Source organism: Amblyomma maculatum, chromosome 3 (genome assembly GCF_055883805.1).
Source record: "Amblyomma maculatum isolate TAMU_Amacu chromosome 3, ASM5588380v1, whole genome shotgun sequence".
In the NCBI taxonomy this organism is placed as follows: Eukaryota; Metazoa; Arthropoda; class Arachnida; order Ixodida; family Ixodidae; genus Amblyomma; species Amblyomma maculatum.
This window is the reverse complement of record NC_139346.1, coordinates 214,094,836-214,115,365: the sequence shown is the minus strand read 5'-3', so window position 1 is coordinate 214,115,365 and position 20,530 is coordinate 214,094,836. Positions and strand designations below refer to the sequence as shown.

Genomic DNA, 20,530 nt, shown 5'->3' with positions numbered 1-20,530 from the left:
GGCTCATCTGCGAACTGAGGCGTACCCCATTTACCCTTGTACAGTTCTTTTTCATACCATGCAAACCATCTTCTTCATTTCGTTCTACCTAGACTGTTATTTAGTTAGTTTAGAGAAGCATACGCCGTAATAGTATTGACAAATTGTCACTCGTCATCATAGAGGAAAACCGGCAGATGTGGTTACACCCGGTATACAATGACACTTTCATTTGGTCCACGGGTTTCGCCCCGAAAGTTTAGAACAAGTTTTGTTTGGTTTTATTTATATGGCTTAACATCCCATATGGCTCAGACTGTATGAGGGACGTTGTGGTGAAGGGCTCCGGTAATTTTGACCACCTGGTGTTTTTTAACATGCACTGACATCGCACAGTACACGGGCGCCTTACATTTCGCATCCATCAAAAGGCAACCGCTGGGGCTAATATTGAGCCCGCGTCCTTGAGATCTGCATTCGATATCCCTAACCACTGAATCACCGCTATTGAACAGAAAGAAGTCAAAGTACAGAAAGGTTATGTGCAGCTTTTGTATACACAGAGCTACAGAGATCAGTCAATCTTTCAGCTTATGCTCTTAAAACGCTACATATCAAATCTATTGTTTTTTATTCCTAGTCTACGAATCTGAATTTACTTGCGCGCTTCTCTTTAGCGATGAAGGCAATCTAATACAATAGAAAAAAAAAGGAAACTTTCCGGGACGGCAAAAGCTGTCCGGGCGCATAGGAACCACATCTTCCAGAAATCACACGCTTTTACTGTCACAGGTTAGGACACGCAAGCCGCACTGCAGCCTCCGCGAGTGTGGTCTCAGGCGATCGGATAATGACGAAGCTATAGGTATCGGCTGACGTTCGTGCGTCCTGTATTGTACATTGTCTTAGCTTTTTTTCTTTTTGTGTGCTTGCAGTTTCAGTCATCAGTGAAGCAGCTATACAGAAAGCAAGGTTTTCTGCAAGGAGTGCGAACACATTCACTTGCTTTTTATAGAAGGGAATGCTGATACAGTTTTCTAATTTCTCAATATGTACTTGATTTCTCGAAAGCATTCGACAAAATTGACCACGAAATTTTGTCTACAAAATTGGAACATTATGGGTTTCGTGCAGCTTCTGGCAACCTTTAAACCATCATATGCAATGCGTCGTCATTAACTAATGTCACTCTTTCGTATTAAATGTCATTTCAGGTGTGACGCAGGGAAGCATACTCGGACCGGTTTTATTTAACATTTACATAAATGATATAGTAGGCACCAGCACACTTTCATCCTACATTACTTATGCAGACGACACGAGCCTATTTCTCCAGTCAACTAGTGTCGACGAGCTCACTGATTTCGTAAATATTACGTCTTCAAAAGTCCTTCAGCAGGCTAAAAAGGAAAGAAAAAAGGTTTACAAATTAACGTAGCTAAAAAACAGCCATATTATTTACTTCTGTACAAAATATTATTAATCGGGATGTTGATATAAAACTCGGTTCCGAACAAATAAAAGTCGATAAGGAAACAAAAACATTGGGTGTGATCTTCAGTCAACTTGTAAATTGGAATTCCCACGTGGAACGCGTGGTGGGAAACCTGCAAAAAGCTTATGGCGTGCTTTGTAAGTTTAGAATGATTCTTCCGACTAAAATTAATTTACTTCCTTATGCAACTTTTGGTCCCCATATCAATACATGGACGGACAGCTGAATCGAACCTTACCAAATTGCTGCTATTGTAAAAAGAAAACACTTCGTCATGTAGCTAATGCCTCATATGACAGTCATACAAGAGAATGTTTTGCTTTGTTTAATGTACTCCCCGTACACGACTTGCACAAACTTAATCTTGTTATGAAGTACGAAAACAGTCTCAAGAGTAACAACGATGCTTTCCTCAACTTATGTAATTTACCAAGACCCTTAGAAGTACCCTGCATATTCAGGAACAGGGCATAACGGTCTGCACCCTCGTCCCGCATTAATCAGGGCCTATACATGCTGCAGTACCAAATGCCTGCTTATTTTAATTTTCTACAAATGATAAATATAGATGTAAACGAGATTACCAAAAACTGCTGGCAAAAATATCTTATTCTAAGAGATACATGGGTTTAATCATGTTCATTTCTCCGGCACCAATTGCTTTTGTACTGCTGATGTATTGCAATATTTTGTAATCGTCTACTTTCCAGTTTCTATTACGTGAACTTGTGTACACTCGATTTTACCTAAATCTTTGGAGCTGCCGGCGAGGTTTAATTTTCCTGTCAAATATGTTTTCGTTGTTTTTTGTGGCTTGAATGTATTCGTCATATGCATATAATAATAATAGTCTCTAACGAGTATATATATATATATATATATATATATATATATATATATATATATATATATATATATATAAATATATATATATATAGGGAGGGGGTTGAAGCTCGAATGGGTCCGGTAGGGCATAGACTTAAAGTAGTTGACACACGGTAGAAAAAACAACACTTTATTCCGACGTTTCGGCCGGGGTCCGGCCTTTGTCAAGGAATGTAGAAAGAAGCTGTATATAAGAAATATATGTATATAAGAAATGTATATAAGAAATGGGAACCGACAGCTTCTTTCTACATTCCTTGACAAAGGCCGGACCCCGGCCGAAACGTCGGAATAAAGTGTTGTTTTTTCTACCGTGTGTCAACTACTTTAAGTCTATATATATATATATATATATATATATATATATATATATATATGCGTGCATTTTCTACATCAATATTATTTCAGATATAGCACCTGTCTAAAGTGTACATTAACATATTTTTGTTTGTTTCTACATGCAAATATATGCAATGATATAAGTCTCTCGCCCATGCCAAACAGAGGTAGGAGCCTCGTCAAGCTACTGCGTTTGTATCTTTTTGTTCCTACCCTAGCGTTTCTTATCTTTTTCTGTTGATCTGGATAAAAAAAAAAAAAAGATGAATAAAGTTGAGTTGATTTCAATCCCAGTGCACATTAAACAAAAAGGCAAGTCGAAACGAAAAAAAAAAAAAAAGTCGATTTGTGTTGGAGAAGGAGAGGAGGATAAATGACGCAGTAACTATCTGACCCCTTAATATGCGGGTCTACTGGGCCTTGAGAGAAGGTATGACGAAGAAAACAAACAAAAAAAAAAATGAGAGGAGAAATAGGTACCAGCATGGAAGATTTTGGAATAATGTCGACTACCTGAATATCTTTAACGAGCATTGCCGTCGCGCAGCATGCGCTTTGACGCCCGAAATTCACCGATGCCCTTCGCATGCAGTTCTTGGTTCCACCTACTGTTTCTCTTGCTCTCTTCAATTCCACCTCCATTCCTTCTACTCACTGCCCGTTGGAGCTGCCCACGGACAATTGATGATGATGGTGATGTCCTCAGTCGTAATGGTACACATACCCACGGCGGGGAATTGGCCAGGGTGCAGGTAGTTTCAGCCCTTTTCTTTTCCTCGGTAGCCAGGTTTTTGCCGAGAGAGCTAGGCCACCGATAAATTCTTACAAAGAAATTGTTTTCATGTTTATTTTGTAGGGAAATTGTCGTTTTCACTCACAAATTACCGCTGTGGATTTCTTGGTAGTGATGTGTAATTGTTATGTTCTCAGTGTGTCATTTCTGTAAACATTTTGCTAAAAATAAATAGTATTTCTGAATTAAATGAATAATAACTTCAATTATTCAGAAAAAAAATAGCAATCACAGCAAAAGCGTAATTCCGGTGAAGGCTCGATAAGTACCAGAGGCGATAGCACGCGACCAGCACCAGCCAAAGTCTGTGCGCGGGACACGAGGAAGAGAGGGAAGAAGCGCGGCAGCAACAGCAGCCGAGCCGCCATGGACTCCGGTGCAGCGCCGGAGACCCGCGAGGACGAGTCGAGGCTGCTGGGAGGGCGAGCACCCGACCAGCAGAGCACCGACTCAAGCCCGTGAGGAGTCACACGCATCAGAGCCCCAGTCGCGCGCACAGTAGCCGCTTCTGTCGATCGGCTACACGACTCGTACTATATATTTGCCGCATGGCGTTGCTCCTTTCGTGAGCAATGACTGTTGCACTATCGCGCCTCAATTTGTCAAAGGTGCGCGCAAGTGCGGGCCGGCCCCCCACTGTCTGCGACGCACTGCAGCCAGCCGCGTTAATGTGACTGCTTTGTCGTGACTCAGATTATGACAGAAACCGTACGAGGGCGCGCGTGGGCTCAGCTACACAGCGACTGCATTTATACATCTCGGAGAAATCCCGCGTTTCGCGCCTCCCCGCAGTGCCGGAAACAGGGAGTGCGTTCCCTTGAAGGCCTCCTTGGACGCTAGTTGAGTGACATGGAGGGAGCTCACCGGCCGTCCTCACTTTCCCACGGAAGATGGAAGGCGGACATCGCTCTGGTTCAGAAATTGTTCGACGTGGTCCATATCTTACGGTGCCTGAGTGCGAGACGACGTAAGCCCTTTACGGCATCTAATTCACGGTGTTCTTTTTACTGCAGGAACCCGCCATGGTGGCACCGGCGGACGCGGCTCGAGCGGGCCCTGTGCGGCGTCGCCTCGACGGCGCTGCTCATGTTCTTCGCCATGGCGGCCGCGCTTGCTGTGCTCGGATACCACTACCAGCGGGGACTCGGTGAGACACGCCTTCGTGTGCGCTGCTTGCCTCGGAGCGAGATGATAGGGCTGCGCTGTTGAATTTGTCATCTCGTAAAGAAAAAGCAAAGCACAATCTGAGAAAGTGCTTCGAACTTGATCTTGCATGCTGCGGCGAAGGTGCCGCAGTTGATGATGATTGAGTTATTCTGAGAATGCCGGCGACCACTTACTGTTTGTAGCCGTTGTTCTTTCGAACAAGAAAATGTATTAAAAAAAAACTTGCCGAAGCTTTTTTTTTTTTTTATACTTGACGGTGCATGCTTTTTAAAGCTTGACGGTGCATGCAGATAATTATTCAGATGTCTAAGAAACGACTCGCATGATTGACGCGCTCTTGTTCTTTTACGTCAGCGCTCCTCCGTGGAAATGTCGCCATAGCCCGTAGTGGGAACGCACACATGTATCAGGGCATCCAGTAGCCATCTGCTCGGCTCTGTGTATGAGCATGACACGTTGAAGTATTCATGTGCATTTTTCTTCAGCTCTGAAAGCCTCCCCCCACCCCCCTCGCGCTTTAAACGTCTGCAGCCATGGAAATGGAGACAATTGACAATAAGCTTTGTGTAGTCTCGCGCACAGCGCACACCTGCTTGGACAATTCAGACTGCAGCGAGAAGAATGCGTGAACTCCCTACATTCCAGCGAGTGCAGCGCTGCGGTGTTGCTGAGATAACACGGTAGGTTTACCCGCCCCACGTCCAATCACCTTCGACTCGATTGGTGCAAACATACATCCTGCTAGGCATGCGTAGCAGCACGCCTCGTACGCGTACAGTAACTGAAACGGCCCTGCGTGGACGCCGGTCCTTGCTCGATCGCCGCGAGATAACTAATTCGAGGTGCTCGTCGAGTGCCTGCGGTGGAGTCTGTCGAGACCTCGGTGCCTTATAGGCAGCATGCATCCAAGTTGGCCCTGGCATTGCTTCTTGTTGGTGCTGTTACATGAATTTCTGCTTGCTGTCCATCCTCGTTTTCGTCTCGTACGATGAACTTATTTTCCCTGCAAAAGCATAGACAAAGAAAGGAGTATATTGTGCTTGCTGGTCCTGCGTGACAACTAAAACATGCCCAGCTTCTGTTCTCTTGTCCGAGCGTGTCAGCTTGTCATGTCCTTCAGTTTCCCACAGCAGCAGAGATCACGAACTTTTTCAGGGTGTCGTACTGCAGTTTATATAATATTTAGACTTCTCAAGAAGAAAAACATATTCTTACGCTTAGGATAATATGTTGTGGTTGGCTCGTTAGTTCATGTAGAGGAAACAGCGCAGTAGCAACACAGACAGAAACCACAGACAAGAAACACGGGTACAAACGCAGGCGCTCATTAACAATGTTGTTTGTTGAATCACATTTCTGGGTAGTAAGTTTATCTGCGTAAAGCGTTCTTCGACAACAGTTCTCCGACACGTGCGGTTTTCTATTAGTAAAGCACGTGGCATGCAAGCAATGGAGTCAATGTGATTCGAGGTATGACAATTCCAGATCACTGTTGGTGCGCTAAATTAGGCTGAGATCGAACCTGCTGTTCCTGATCTTTATTTAAGTGTATCGGAATAACACATGCAGGTTAATGTGGGGAGGACGTTCAGTGAGTTCCGTGCGCATTGCAACCGAACGGTATTGCAGTATGTACACTGCGTCATCCAACTATGCAATGGCTGCGGTCGACGTGACTTTCCTGTCTCATTCCATCTTGAATTTCGTCGCGCTGAAGGATGGCAGGCTGAAGAGAAAGTATCAAACCGGGATCGATTTATTACACAAGAGGGATCAGCTAGTGCGCATGCAAGTACTCGCGAACTCACGGATGATGCTTTCTGACGCTGTAATATGCGACCGTTAAATTGTGAACAGTTTTGTTTAATGGAATTGAACGGCGGCGCAACACGGAAACGGACACAGACAAGAAGGGGACACCACATGCGCCGTTCAATTCCATCATGCACCAACTCGCCCCCCAGGCCATTATTCTGTAGTTTTGTTTAAGTACTACGAGGGGGGGGGGGGGGGGGGGGGGAATATTTTGCACATGATTCAAAAATTCCGAAAAATTCCGCGACGGTTCCTGTGGTTGATACGGAGCTGGACAATAATATGGGCATTTAGCATAGTGGAGACGTATACCTTTTTGCCGGACGGCTCCTGCACATGCGCAGTGGCAAGGGCAGAATCGCCTTAGGCGGACACCATTTCTTCATGAGATCATGTGAGAACACAAGCTTCGTTAGGCAGCATTCGTCCCGTCTCCCTGCTTCCACGTTGTCTTTTTACGTTGTTTCTACTAAGGCACTTATTATTCGCGCAAGTGCTTCTCTGTAGCGGTCAACGAACATGGAAAGGGACGTGTATTCGCATTGAAGAAGAGGGAGAGGGGGAGAGGAAATTTTGAATACTAAAGCTGCCTTCTTTGCCCTGTAGAGCTATAATGCTTCATTTCGAAGGTAGCGCAAAAAACAAGGACCAAGAGTAGGACACTCCCCGAGCGCTTCGTGGTGTGTCCTTCTCTCTTAGTCCTTGTTTTTTGCGCTACCTTCAAAATGAACCATATTCAACTCGCCCAACTTTCAACCTTACTACGTTACAATGCTTGTTTGCTCCGATAAGGTTTTGAAGAATTTCTTTCACGATCTTCATGCACAACATTGAATGTTGTATCGATATCGATGCACCTGGAAGAGATATGCGCCCTCTTTAACGCGTGCTTTCATTGCTACGGGCCTGGAACACTTTAGTTTCGTAAGCCTCTTAAAAGTATGCAGACCACTGCATACTCCACCGAACCACCTGATTTCAGAAATAGATGTTTTTGCCCTCGCGGAGGTTTTGGCATCACGTTCCTCCGGATAACTTGTGAGAGTACAGACGCCTTTGACTTCTTGGGCCTTGAAACACAGATATCTGTAGAAACTTACAGACGCCCTACAGTAGAGCCCGGTAATATACCTAGTCCCACGTGACGAAGAGTGTCGGCTTAGGCATGTTTTTATCGCCGTGAATGTTGCGCGCAGGTGGAAAGTTACGCGATTAAGGCGCAACGCGCACCCACCTGCAAACAGGCGGCGCGTAGCTTGTTTTTGTCGCCCATGATGAAATAGTCATGCGTAGTCGAGGTCTTGTGACTTTCATATGCATTACAATCGGCCGGAAGAGCTTTTATCACATCCAATCATTAAGCAAGCGTACTTCTTACGAAGCTGGCGCAACAACCCGCAAACAAGCAAGCTTCCTAACGAGTAAATGTTGTGCCCACGTGTTGGTTCTCTGCGCAGTATTTATCGCGCAAACGCGATCACCAAGGAGCGTCACATTTAATGCGTGTTATGAAGGCGCTGAGCGATATATATATATATATATATATATATATATATATATATATATATTTCTGAACGGGAGTGCAGCGACACGCAACTTTACGAAACCTATGGTTTATATATAGCTTTCACAGTGTTGAATAGAGGTAAAGTTTCCACCCTTGTAATTCATCGAACTGAATGTGGAGAAGGGAGACGAACACTGGCATTCGACTACCGTAGAAAACACAAATTTTATAGACTTTGTGCACACGCATATATTCTTTTTGTCTTATATGAATATTGTTTGGAATATAAAACATCAGTAATTGCGCTGCAGCTGTAACGGCACAGCCAAATCTACGTTTCCGACCAACGTTCGCACGTCTCGACATTACTGTGCTTCTAGAATTGTTTGCTTAGAAGGTGGCGCTGCTTCTCTTCCCGTGTAATTCGCAGAAACATTGTGTAGCAAGAGTTATTACGTCTGCGAGCAGGAACGACCGCCAAACTGATTCGTTTGCAATACCTTGGCGTCCTTTAAGACCGAGGTAAAAATCACACGCGCATCTTTTCTTTGCGCCCCGAAGACCGCGTCTAGTAACGCTGCGAATGCAAGTGTGAACTTGGCGCCAGAGATTGATCTGTCTTCGCGCCTCCTTTCTGCCGCAGAGGACGGCAGCGGACTGCGGTTGGGCTTGCGACCAGGCCTACCAGGTAACGTGCTCCGGACGGTGCTGCAGACCACTGCCGCGAAGCTCGCTTTCAGAACCGGGCTAAAGTAGTCCACTAAGACGTGACGCAAGCCCTACAGGAGACGTAAATGTGCTTCGACTCATATGAGACATTGTCCAGCTATTACCGCCAATTTCAGTCTGAGAATTCTATCCGCAGTTCATTTTTGTGACTCGCTGAGATGAATTGGTCGTCGCTGTTGCACTGGTATACGTGTTCTGGAACGCACTAGAAATCGTAACCTTTCCTAGCACCGCCTTCGTCGTTTTCAAAAGAGAGGGGAAAGAACAGCAGATTAGTGCACCGAATACGAAAATGGCATATTTCAAGTTGGGCTGATTGGCCGCTTTGTCAGTGGTCTTGAAGACGCACAGATGTTCAGCGGCATCGCTAGTTACAAAACTCTTTTGGCAACCGGCTGAACATGTTATTTGCGCTATTTACAAATGTCTGCTGGTTGGTTTTGGTTCTGCCAAAAATTTTGTTGGTGCTCTGACGGTGCATATGGCCAGTCATGAGAGCGTAAATAGCGATAACAAAGCACATGGGACGAAGGATTGGGGTATGTACAGCATACGGTCGTTTACAGACAGCAGTGGGTGTACCACTTGTACACTCATCTTTTCCGACAAACTTTGTTTCGCGTGTGAGTAGGCATTACTCGTTTCCCTCTAGTGCCTCATGGAGTCTCTTAAATTCATCAGCAAAGAGCATTATCTCCTTACGCGAGCCTTACGCTGTCACTCATATAGTCACACGAACACGATGAAACGTTCAAAGCGGCACTCGTGTTTCCACCACGCACAACCCCCAACGGAAGGCGAAATCAGCACCCTGTTTCCAAAGGGTGCACAGTAAAGCTGATGTGATGCCCCTTCGCACCTTGCGTTTACTTTATTGCCGGGCACAGGTGTCCGCACAGAAGAGGGGCATAGCTAGTAATGCAAAAAAAAAAAAAAAAATTAAAAACTTTATATACTACTCACGCATAATAACTAGAGTAGGATAATCTTCGTAGATGTAGTAAAACCTCTTCCTGCCTTAGACCAAAGTAAACATCCTTGAAATGGCGGTGGTTATGAGAAGATTGTGGGGCTTTACTACGTAGCCTGCCAGTTGGACTCACGGTGGGTTCTTATAAGTGATCAATCCCTTATCTGAAATCTACTTCAACTGGGCGAATTCCCACAAATACGTTGGCCTAAAATCCAGCGCTGCTGCGCTACGGCCGGGTCCCGTTGATTGGGAGCGCAGAGCGCACTGGGCTCGGCCGGAGACGTGCCATATCCGTCGCGCTAAAGCATTTAGAGCGCGTCGCCCTCGTCTGCGGCACCGACGCTCGAAGGCCGCCCACTCCGCGTCGCGTTCACGGTGCGCTGGCGCTCCAGCGTTCTTAGGAGCTGGAAGGCAGTATCGCTTAGCCAATCAGATTAGAGCCATAGTAGTTCTTAGTACTGTCCTCCACTTCACCTCTCTGTCGGAGTTGGAAGACATCTGGCGACCGCCACATGATGCCCATAACACAAGTACCCTGGATTCAGAACGCAGACAACTTAAATTTACGCAATTTCTAAAGCAAATATTAGTGCGCTGTAATATGAAAAAGAAAAAAAAGAACGGAAAAGTTCCTTATCTTGTTCGTAGACTACAACTACCACCACCACCACCAATACCATCATCATAATCATCATCGCCCCATTTATATTGTCTGCAAGGCACCGAAGCCATTTCCCACTAATCTCCACATTATCCTTTCTAACATTAGCTGTTGCCACCCTATGTATTGAACTTACGGATGTCGTCTATAAACCTGACCTCGCCCTACCCTGCTACATTTACCATATATCGGTGTTGGCTTCATTACTCTCGGGTAGTATAGTGTTCATCTGTCCATCGCATTACGAACCCAGCCCATGTTCAATTGAACATTTTATTTCTTCATCCAAACGCGTCGGCCGTGTTTGATGGAGGTAAAAGCAAAAAGCCCATGTACTGAGCGATGCCAGTGCACGTTAAAGAACGCCAGGTGGTCGAAACTACCGGAACCCGTTACTAAGGCACCCACAGTACTACATCCAATACCTCACTACTTAACCTCAACTGCGATTCCCTTGACAAGCCGCTGAACTGTGCTTGTGGTTCCTTCGTAATAAAGTTTAGTCTCATCATTCGGTTTTCTTTATCATTGAGCGGTTCTCTGATCAATTTTATATGTGCGTATTCTTTCTCAGGACATTTTTCTCCAGACCATCTCAGTTTTTTTTTTTTTTCATCGCATCATCCAACCTTCAGCTGTCAGTCCACCAGCTTCTGGGGTTCAACTGACCAAGTCTTTAGTTTAGGCTGTGACGCATATGACGGAGCCAGGACTGTTGGTCCGGACAGGATGCTAAATATAACTTGGCAGCGTTTAATGCACTCATCGAGTGAGTCTAACCAAGCTGTACTGTCGGGCGATTGTGCATAAAATGGGATATTACAGAGCTTAGTGAGTGCACTGCTACACACAGCACATGTGCTTCTTTAAACCGTGTAAGAGTAACAAGAGCACATAAACGAGACAAGCAAATAGTCAAAACTTGGCGCTGTCAACATCCCGTTATGTTCTTGTCAAGCGAATATGCACCAACCGAGCAAGCATATTGGCCAAGTACGCGAATATTTCAGCCGGGAAAAAAAGAGTCCTGGAGGGCTTCGCTGCAGAGTTAACAGGAAAATTTGATGTTTGTTCTGCTTCATAACTGCGTGAAATTTGTGCCGTACTCTTCGTCGTACTCAGCGCAAGTGTATAGGGAAACCGTCATTTTGTATGTACAGGCCCTGTGTGTTTTATGTGCCGAGAATGCTGCTTGCCTGAAGCGCATTCAAGCCTCCTGCTCATTGGAGGGGCTCATACTTGACGCAACTTCACGAAGTGACCCAAGTAATACCCATTGCGCCATGCGGCGATGCGCCGCGCGACACGGCAGGCTTTCCGATCCTCAGAGCGCGTGACCGCGTGGCGTGTGACCGGAAAGGCCTCGAGGAACGCCTCATCTGCGCTTTCTGGCACCGCTTGCATCTCAGACGCGTTGTATGCGAAAACAAACGCATTCACCGGCGCAGGAGAAGAATAAAACGGGGAAACAAGCCAGTGTGCCGCTACTATATAGTCTCCATCCGGAAAAACACTCGGCCGTCGCCGGTCGATGGCACCGAGGAAGCTGTGAAGTAGAGAGTGCGCAGCGTCGTCGCAGCAAGGAGACGGACAATAAGCCTTGACGTTGGCTCATAGTATGTGCATTTAACTGGCGTGGCCAGAGGACAGTCTCTATCCACCGTGAAATCCCCAAAAGGAGCTGCCCTTCGGCCCAGGAGCAACTACAAACTAGGTCTTGAGCCTTCCTTTCGATTATTTAGGCGAAAGCTGCTCATTCTGTAGGCGTTCGTTCGTTCGGTCACACTATAGCTGTCAATCAAATGACATCATGATCACATCATCAATAAATAAAAATTTTGTCTCTACACGGAATCGAACCTTCATCCCTTGGATACCCTAGGCGAGCGCTTTAACCAACTGCGCCATGCCCGGAATCGTGAAACGCACGCCATAATTCTTGTCTACCGTGAGGATGATAGTAGCGGTGACAATGACGCTGCAATTAGTGATAATGGCACTGGTGGCATTAGCAATGATAATGACGGTACATTTAGGTTGATAATGTTAATGAGGACAAACGCGATGCTCCGTGTGCACCAGCAACCTCAGGCTTTCGCATTTCTTGGGTGGAACAGCGCGGACACGAAACACACAAGAGAGGCACAACAGACGAGCGCTTCAGCTCTTCTGTGGGCCGCTACAGCCATCTGCGGGGCATTCCAAGAGGATGTGCTGCATCCTGCGCTCTGAGCTTTGGCGATAAGCTCGTAACTTCAAGGAGTGCTTATGGGTGGCATGTGGAAGGTGTGGCAGCGAACGTCAGCGAGACGGACCGTGCAAGGAGTGGGTCACCACTTCGCAACAGACGATAGAACAGCGCTCGTCTGTTGGCTTCTCTTCTTGTGTGTTTCGTGTCTTCACGCTGTTCCACCCACTATGTAATTGTACCAACTCGCCCAACTGTTCATCCTACTTCGCATTTCTGCAGTGCAGATTCCACAGTGCGCTCTGAACTTTTTCTTCTGGTGTGATTAACTAACATACCTTGGTGCAGTTGCTGCTTTTTTCGAGAATTTCGCTCCCTACTTGAGGGGCTCAGAAAACAAGTTTTCATCATTGTATACTGCAGGTAGCGCAGACTGGATGGCATTTATAGGTTCACCTGTAGCAAGCGTAACATTGGAGCTTCTGACCGATTGCTCTCATGTTGCTTTAACGATTCAAGGACGTCAGAAAAATATGCGCCACGTAGAGGATAATTTTTGCGAAAGGACACCAAAACTCTGTGTCGAGAGGCAGCGTATCAAATGCGGCGCGCTAATAAGACTTAACATTCGACTAATATAATTTTACCGGAACCTGAAAATTTGTTCTCTGAATATAGATATCCTCATCGGCCGAGTCGGTTTGGGATGCTGAACCTCATTATCCAGGAATTGAAACTAGAGCATTATTATGCGCGCTATCAGAGGGCCTTGTACATAAATGAGGTGGTAGGTCACGATTATGACCAGGTAGGCCCAAACCTGCAAAGGCTGCCGGGCTGCACCCGAAAGTCGGCGAGGGCACCTCGTACGCTTGCGATCAAGAAAACCTGAAGTACTGAGAAGTCGGAGAGGTGACGTCAGTTTTTTAGAGTGACGGCATGTGGTCATTTGACGCACTGGTGAATCACATGGTTTGATAGAACCGTATGTAGCTGAAGAGACCCATTAACGCTGTCGCGTTGTATACTTTAGAGGAGCTTAGGTGTCCCCCTAATTTCTTTTTCAATGAACTGCTTTTATCTATTTGCTAAATTATAGCAGCTTACAGCTTATTTTGAATAGAGCTGTTGGCAACAACACAGTTTAATACATGAAAAAGTACTGCTACTTGCAATCCCAGACAAATATACAATTGGTGTACCCGATCTTAATGCGGTCGATTCCTGCAACTTTTTTTCAAGGGAAAACTGAAAATCTCGGACCGTAATGAAAGGAAGAAAAGATGTTTTATGTGTGGATAATAGTAAACCAGGAGCTTCATAAGGATACAGCAGAGCTTCGAAAAGCTTGAGAAAAGAACGAATTGACTGCAGAAAGTGCGGAAGGAAAGTCTCGGAAGGATTTAGGAACTATTTGCTTGTTGTTTGTCTAGAGTTTCTTCCGAACGGATAGCAGTTTTAAGGGATGAGTGTCTTATATAGCAAAAATGTGCATTGCACTAGCAGCACTTAGAGACTTGAATCACGGCGGTGAATTTCTTTCGAATTACCTGAAAGTAAACATTCGGCGTTATTTTTTCATCATCATGAATGTTCACAACAACATGAGCAAACAGCTGTGGGGCCTATAGCCGAAGCTAGTGTAGGCCCATATGGTATACATATATGCGTATGTGCATCAAATATTAAGACAGGTGAACAAATGACACAAAATAAACATCAATCCAGGAATAACATAATATGACGATAAAATAATAGCAACATGGAGGCAGTGCAACATACCGAACTGTTCATTGAAGGATATAATCTTTTTATGGAGAACACATTGTTATTGGCAGTTTCAGTTTTATTGGTAATATTGTTAAGGTATTCTATATCTTTGTACCGTGATACTGAATTAGTCGTTGACCGTATGTGTTTCCGGTAATTAGTAAATTAAAGCTTATGTTAGTGGCATCTTTAGTGCTACTTGTAGCAATCACAAACATACTGCAAACACACAAACATAAGTACCATTTAAGTGTGTTATAAGAGCAGAGTTTACAACGCTCCCAAAGGGTATCTAGTTTTGCAATAATTAAGTTCAAAAATAACCAAGAGCCAGTGAAAGAATTTGATTATGCCTTTTTTTTATTACGGTAACTTTCTCAAAGCGACATTTATAGAACCTAAATCTAACTCAAGGTTGCCATAACGTTATCGAATTTGGCTGTATTCGCAACTAATATTAATTTTTTACAGAGGGCAAGGCGGCATCCGACGAAATAACGGTACGAGGGTTTGCGTCTAACTGCGGAAGAGGGCTAGCATGATGGTCATACGGATGCCTTGTATTCAAATGATCAATGTAAAATGTTTCTGATAGATAAAATATTTCTTAGATACTCTACTCTTGTATGCCATGTTACTTTAGATACGCAGTTCACTTTCTTTTTTCAGAATAGTAAGGTATCAATAGACGGCTAATCATGAGGGTAAAAGGGTGCTAGTAATATCATAAGTTAACAAATCAGTCTATTCTCCAGCTAGAAGCTCAAAAAAGCGGTCGAATTCTAAAAAAACAAAACTTGTTTATTTCCTGACAGTGGTACGTACTGCTAGAAAAGGGGCATCAGCTTTCGCAAAAGGTACCTGCGATGCAATGTAATCAGCTGAGCAGTATGAACTATGCGACAACTAAATATTAGGGTGCCGAAGAAATAATTTCTTTCATTTTTGTCAACATAATTTAAATAAATATTTAAAAAATTCACGAATATTACGTCCACAACCTGCTTAGCCTATGCTACTATTTAACGTATTCTCGGTCAGCATATGTGGCAATGCCACCCGGTGGAGAAGGAAATGCGTGCCTACTGGGTGTGCCAGCTTTTTTTTTTTATTAATATTATTTATCGACGCTTGCACGGGTGCCATAGAACTCCCGCGCTCACATCGTCCGGAATAAAATGGAAGCGATTGCAACATGTGACTGTACTGTGCTGCCCTGTCTTATCCTTCTTACAATCAGTCCCTACAATCTGAGCAAGATAACCGCCCAGAGTACAAAGCAACGAAAAACTAATCATATTCAAGAATATACGCACACCAAAAATTCAATAAAAGTATTGCGAGTCAAAAGAACATCGTCAAGAACTAGAGACCAAATATTGTGAGCCAAGAAAACATTGTCAATTTTTACTTGTAAGCTAAGGTAACACTTTGATACCTAAAGAGCTACGGAATTGTTAGCTATGACATTAAACGTAATGACGTCACTTAAATGAAAGGAAATAAGTTATGTCAGGTAGCAGATTCGGACCTCTGAACCTTTTCATAAGCCAGGCACGCTGTTCCTTTGCCACGGCACGTCGGTTGGAATAGGTTGAAAACAATATGAGATGGCAACCATGGAGATGGCGATGTCTACGGCAGGATGTCGCTGAGCAGGGACCCCTCCTCTGCTGTGATGAGCTGTGATGTAGACCTCCTTTTTTTCTTTAGTGCCATTTTTTTTCCTGTTTCTATAACGCAAATATTTTTGTCGATATTTTATTTTATCTTGGTTTACGTCCGTTGAGCTTTAGGCGATGCGGGTGAGGCAACGTTGCTTTTATTTCGTTTAATTCTCTAAACCAACTTCAGTCTTGATTTGGCACCGTCTGATTTTTATATTTGCACTTTGCGAATGCATGTTTGAGAAGGACAAGAACGTTAGTCGCGCATTCAGAACATGGATAAACCATGAAGGGGAAAAGATGGGGAACATTTATTTTCGCTTTGATAGTCATAACATTATAGGGCTGACTGATCCCTACGGCTGCATGGATGTCATCTGGTGCACCCTGCTGTAGACATAACCATACTTGTTGCCATCTCATAATGTTCTTTTTTTTTTTCTTCTTTTTTTTTTACCCTATTGCAACCAACGTGCTGTGTCGAAGGGATAGCGTGTTGGCATATGAAAGAATAAGGCTCCGAGGTTCTTATTTGCTACTTGATCATCATTATTTTCTTTAATTTAAGTGAGTGTTTATTGTCAGAGGTATGTCACAACCCATTTCGACCAATCAGCATTCTCCCCACCAGCCGATGCTGATTTTTCTGCCGAACGGGATCTAACATTTATCCCGTTAAAAAACGGTGCAAAGAATGCATGCATGCCATTTTTCAGCGGTGGCGCAAAACCGTGCAAATAGACCAAGATCATAATGAAAAGTAATCTATTTCCGGTAGATATATATGCGCGTAATATTTGTGAGTTTCAATTTTTTTTTTAATTCACAGTAGTCGAGGAAAAAAATTGAAGAGCATTACTTTCTAAATACTCCGCGTAGTTCTCAAGTAACAGCATGGATCATACTCTTTGGTCTGTCGTATTGCTTTACTTTTCAGTGTACTCCGCTGGAAAAAATAAATAAACCTGTAAAGATCACATGCTTTCCCAGACCTTCAGCACCTTGTCAGTTGCAAGGGCGATGTACGGCACATAATCACCAGTACACTTAGCCCCTACTTCCGCGTCATATTTTTGGAACGGACATTCACTGTATCAAATGTGTCCAATACACTATAGCGCAGCAAAAGACGAGGACACACGAGCGAGAGACGAACACCACGAGCGCTAACTTCCAACAAATTGTATTCTCCTGAAGCATCATATATAAACGCCAGAAAAACATGAATCACATGTGCAAACAGTATCAATTCCTTAGAAAGACAAGCTCTTTATCTGAGAGGAGAATGGAAGGTGTGCTTACACACGCGCATCCTGAACTATTTATCTTTTCGGCTTCAATGATTTCGCGCGTTACTCTTTCTCTGCTTTTTCCTATTACCACACTTTTATCAAAGAAAGGCTTACAGGTGGTCGTCTCTCGCTCTTGTGTCCTCGTCTTTTGCTGCGCTATAGTGTATTGGAATCATGTACCAACAAGCCCAAAAAACCACGCTACTGATCAAATGTGTGTTGGTAATTTTGACAAACAGTCTTTTTCAAAAGTTTAGTGTGCAGGGGGTCTACCTCTAAGCTGTGAAGTGAAGTGGCACTCATTTAGCAAGGAAGTCCATTCGTTTGGAAAAATTAGGACAAAACACGTTAACTTAGAATGCTGGCAATGCATTACGAGCACACGATCTATAGCTCAGAAGCAACCTTCATGGACTCTAAACATTTGACAAAGGCTGTACGTGAGCTTGCTGCCACGAAAATTAAGCTATGTCGATACGTGTAAGTACGTTGCTGGTGTTGTTTCAAACGTGTGTGTCGCCGACGGTGTCGTCGCAGGTCGTGCTGGCGTGGCTCTGCCATCGCAGGCCGATCGGCTGATGGGCGAGGACGCCAAGCTGTGCCTGTCGCCGGGCTGCGTGCAGGCCGCCTCAGCGCTACTGCAAAACATGAATCAGAGCGTGGATCCGTGCGAGAACTTCTACGAGTTCGCTTGCGGTGGCTGGGTGCAGCGACACCTGATCCCTGAGGACAAGTCCTCCCTGTCTCAGTTCTCGCTCATCCAAGACCAGTTGGACGCTAAGCTGCGCACGCTGGTCGAGGAGCCCGTGCGGCCGACCGAGCCGGGCTTCGTGCAAAAGATGAAGCACATGTACCAGTCGTGCCTCAACACGACCCTCATCGATGCTACGGCCGAGGCGCCGCTCAAGCGCGTCCTCACGGCGATTGGAGGCTGGCCCGTGGTCGAGGGTGCCTCCTGGAACGCCTCGGGCTTTAACTGGCTTGAGGCGCTGGTGCAGTACCGCTTCTTCGGCTACAGCCACGACATTCTGCTAGACCTGTCGGTCATCCCGGACTTCCGCAACAACACGCGCTACATCATCGACTTAGACCAGACGTCGCTGGGGCTGCCCGATCGCACGTACCTGCTACGCGGTCTTAACGACAGCGCTGTGGCTGCATACCTGCGCCTCATGGTTGACGCCGCACAACTGCTGGGCGCTTCCGACAGGGCAGCCGCCGAGAGAGAGCTCCGCGATGCGCTGCAATTTGAGATCACGCTGGCGAACGTGAGTGTGCAACATAGGTTGCTCAATATCGGCATCGCCACTCGGCCGTAGTCGTTCGCAGTGGAAGGTTGGCAGCTATGTACAACGTGTATTTCGCTAACTTCATTCTGAATGCCTGTAATGTATAGGTACGGCATGTCAGTTGCCTGTGGCGACGATAGACATAGAGGGCTAGACTGTTTTGTGTAGATACGCTAAATCTAATTTTCGATGGAGCTGGGAACCAAAAAAAAAAAAAAATTCAAGTGTGCACATGACCTCCCACGCACGGAGAATACGTAAGCATTCCAAATATTTGGGGTTGTCCACCTAAGTCTCAGCTGAATTGGCCATAGTAATATTATGTTGGATACCTATTTGGTCAAATTCGGACGAGGTCAAATTTTGGTCGTCGAGGGTATAAACTCTGGGGGCGGCCCTTCTAAATTTGAAAGTCACCGCTGAGTTGGCCATACTCAAGTTAGACTAATTTTTGTCAAACTTTGTGGGTCTAGAGGGAAAAGATTTTAGGGTGGTCTATCCATATTTGGGGGTCACCATTCAGTTGGTGATACTCGGATTATGTTGGACACTAAAATTGGCCAGCATAAAATTTGGGGGTACCAGTGCTAATTTCGGGGATGCGGGCAGGTACTATCTGCACACATTTTCTGCTGTCGCTTTTGTGCGCAAAAAATCAAAGCGTATCTCAACTGCCGTTATCCAGCTACGTTTGTTGTTGGATACTGGTTGGGCGCCTATATTACCAGATAGTCACTAAGATTAGTCTTTTACTCAGATCAGTCGGCTGAATGGACATGCCTTTTGGTTGTCAATAGTAATAAATTTGTTTATCCTGCACTAGTCTTTAGAAAACGAACAACTTAATGAGAATAGGACGCTTCTTTTTTTTTTTTTTTTGAAGCAAGCACTTTCAGAGTGAGCTCTGCAACTTAAATTGGGCTGCACATCTCCGGCTATTGAGAGAGTATAAGGCAGAGCTGAGCTAGCGACCATTCCGTAAAAACTTAAGACTGACTTCTTAACATTTAACGCCAGCTTGCATCAAGTGTTTCACAGTCAAATGCGCCAGGGGCTTCTTGCCTCATTCACTTTGCCGATCAGCACAGAATGTTCTTCACAATGTTGAGAAACATAAAATGGTGCGTATTTCCAACGCTAAATCTGAAAGCATGCGTTAATCAACGATGCAACCTTCTATAGTTAACGCTCACTACCAATGTTTTGGTTTTCAGTACTCAACACCGCGGGAGGAACGACGCAACATCAGCAAACTGTACAACAAAATGCCGCTCAGCGACCTCAAGAAGTTGGCGCCCAAGGTCAGTCTGAACAGTCTGCCACGTAGAAGATTATCCGTCCGGCGCAAAGGGACAGAACTTTAACAGGGTTGTATGACGTCCCGTAACCACGTGGCATGACCCATTTGTCGGGAGCCTTCAACTTGGACTTCTCTGTTCATATGGAAGGGTGAGGGTCATCGAGCCTTCCAGCACCTTCAGGCTCCTTTCTTAACTTTCGCCAGTTCCGCAAGAAATATTACGGGCTTCGATGCCAATCACTATGACTAGTATGCCAAGTGGTATAAGGTACAGCTTACTCCACCACAACTGCGGTGTACTTGCAGGGCCTGACCCGTTCATTTGTGTAGGCAGAAGAATGGGGCCTGTGTGAAAAATTACTTTCCGTTTGAACAGGCACGTGCACGCAGTCGAGAAAGATATTTACTCTCGGATATCTCGTGGTTGAAAAGAAAGATTCCTGAAACGAAAAAAAGCTGGTCCAAACACTGTCTTCTTTTGTCAGCGTCTTTCTGACTGCTTAGAAAGTAATCTCCTTGAAAGGAAGCAGATATAGTCACTAACTCAAATAAAATAGAAGGGACGCTTTTAAGCTAATTAGGCTTTGTTACTATGCTGAATTGTCTTGCTTCCATTGAATACCTGACCAGCCGAAATTTTGTCGAAACCCTGATCATCTTTTTTTTTTTCATAAAAGAGTT

The 20,530-nt window shown here is 44.9% G+C and overlaps 1 protein-coding gene across 5 annotated transcripts in view; it reads left to right on the top strand.

Annotated features, from left to right (window-relative positions):
* The first annotated feature begins 4,174 nt into the window (after positions 1 to 4,174).
* Positions 4,175 to 20,530, top strand: part of LOC146197664 (neprilysin-2-like) — a 35,501-nt gene continuing 19,145 nt past the window's right edge. Inside the window, exons 1-5 of one of the 5 annotated variants that reach the window (XM_084599571.1) lie at positions 4,175 to 4,414; positions 4,505 to 4,638; positions 8,624 to 8,668; positions 17,798 to 18,528; positions 19,764 to 19,850. In XM_084599571.1, coding sequence (XP_084455697.1) covers positions 4,341 to 4,414; positions 4,505 to 4,638; positions 8,624 to 8,668; positions 17,798 to 18,528; positions 19,764 to 19,850 — 1,071 coding nt within the window. In that variant the 5' untranslated portion in view covers positions 4,175 to 4,340. Of the gene's footprint in view, positions 4,447 to 4,504; positions 4,639 to 5,128; positions 5,339 to 8,623; positions 8,669 to 17,797; positions 18,529 to 19,763; positions 19,851 to 20,530 lie in introns of those variants that run through there. The other 4 variants (XM_084599570.1, XM_084599572.1, XM_084599573.1 and 1 more) reach the window with 4 other exon arrangements.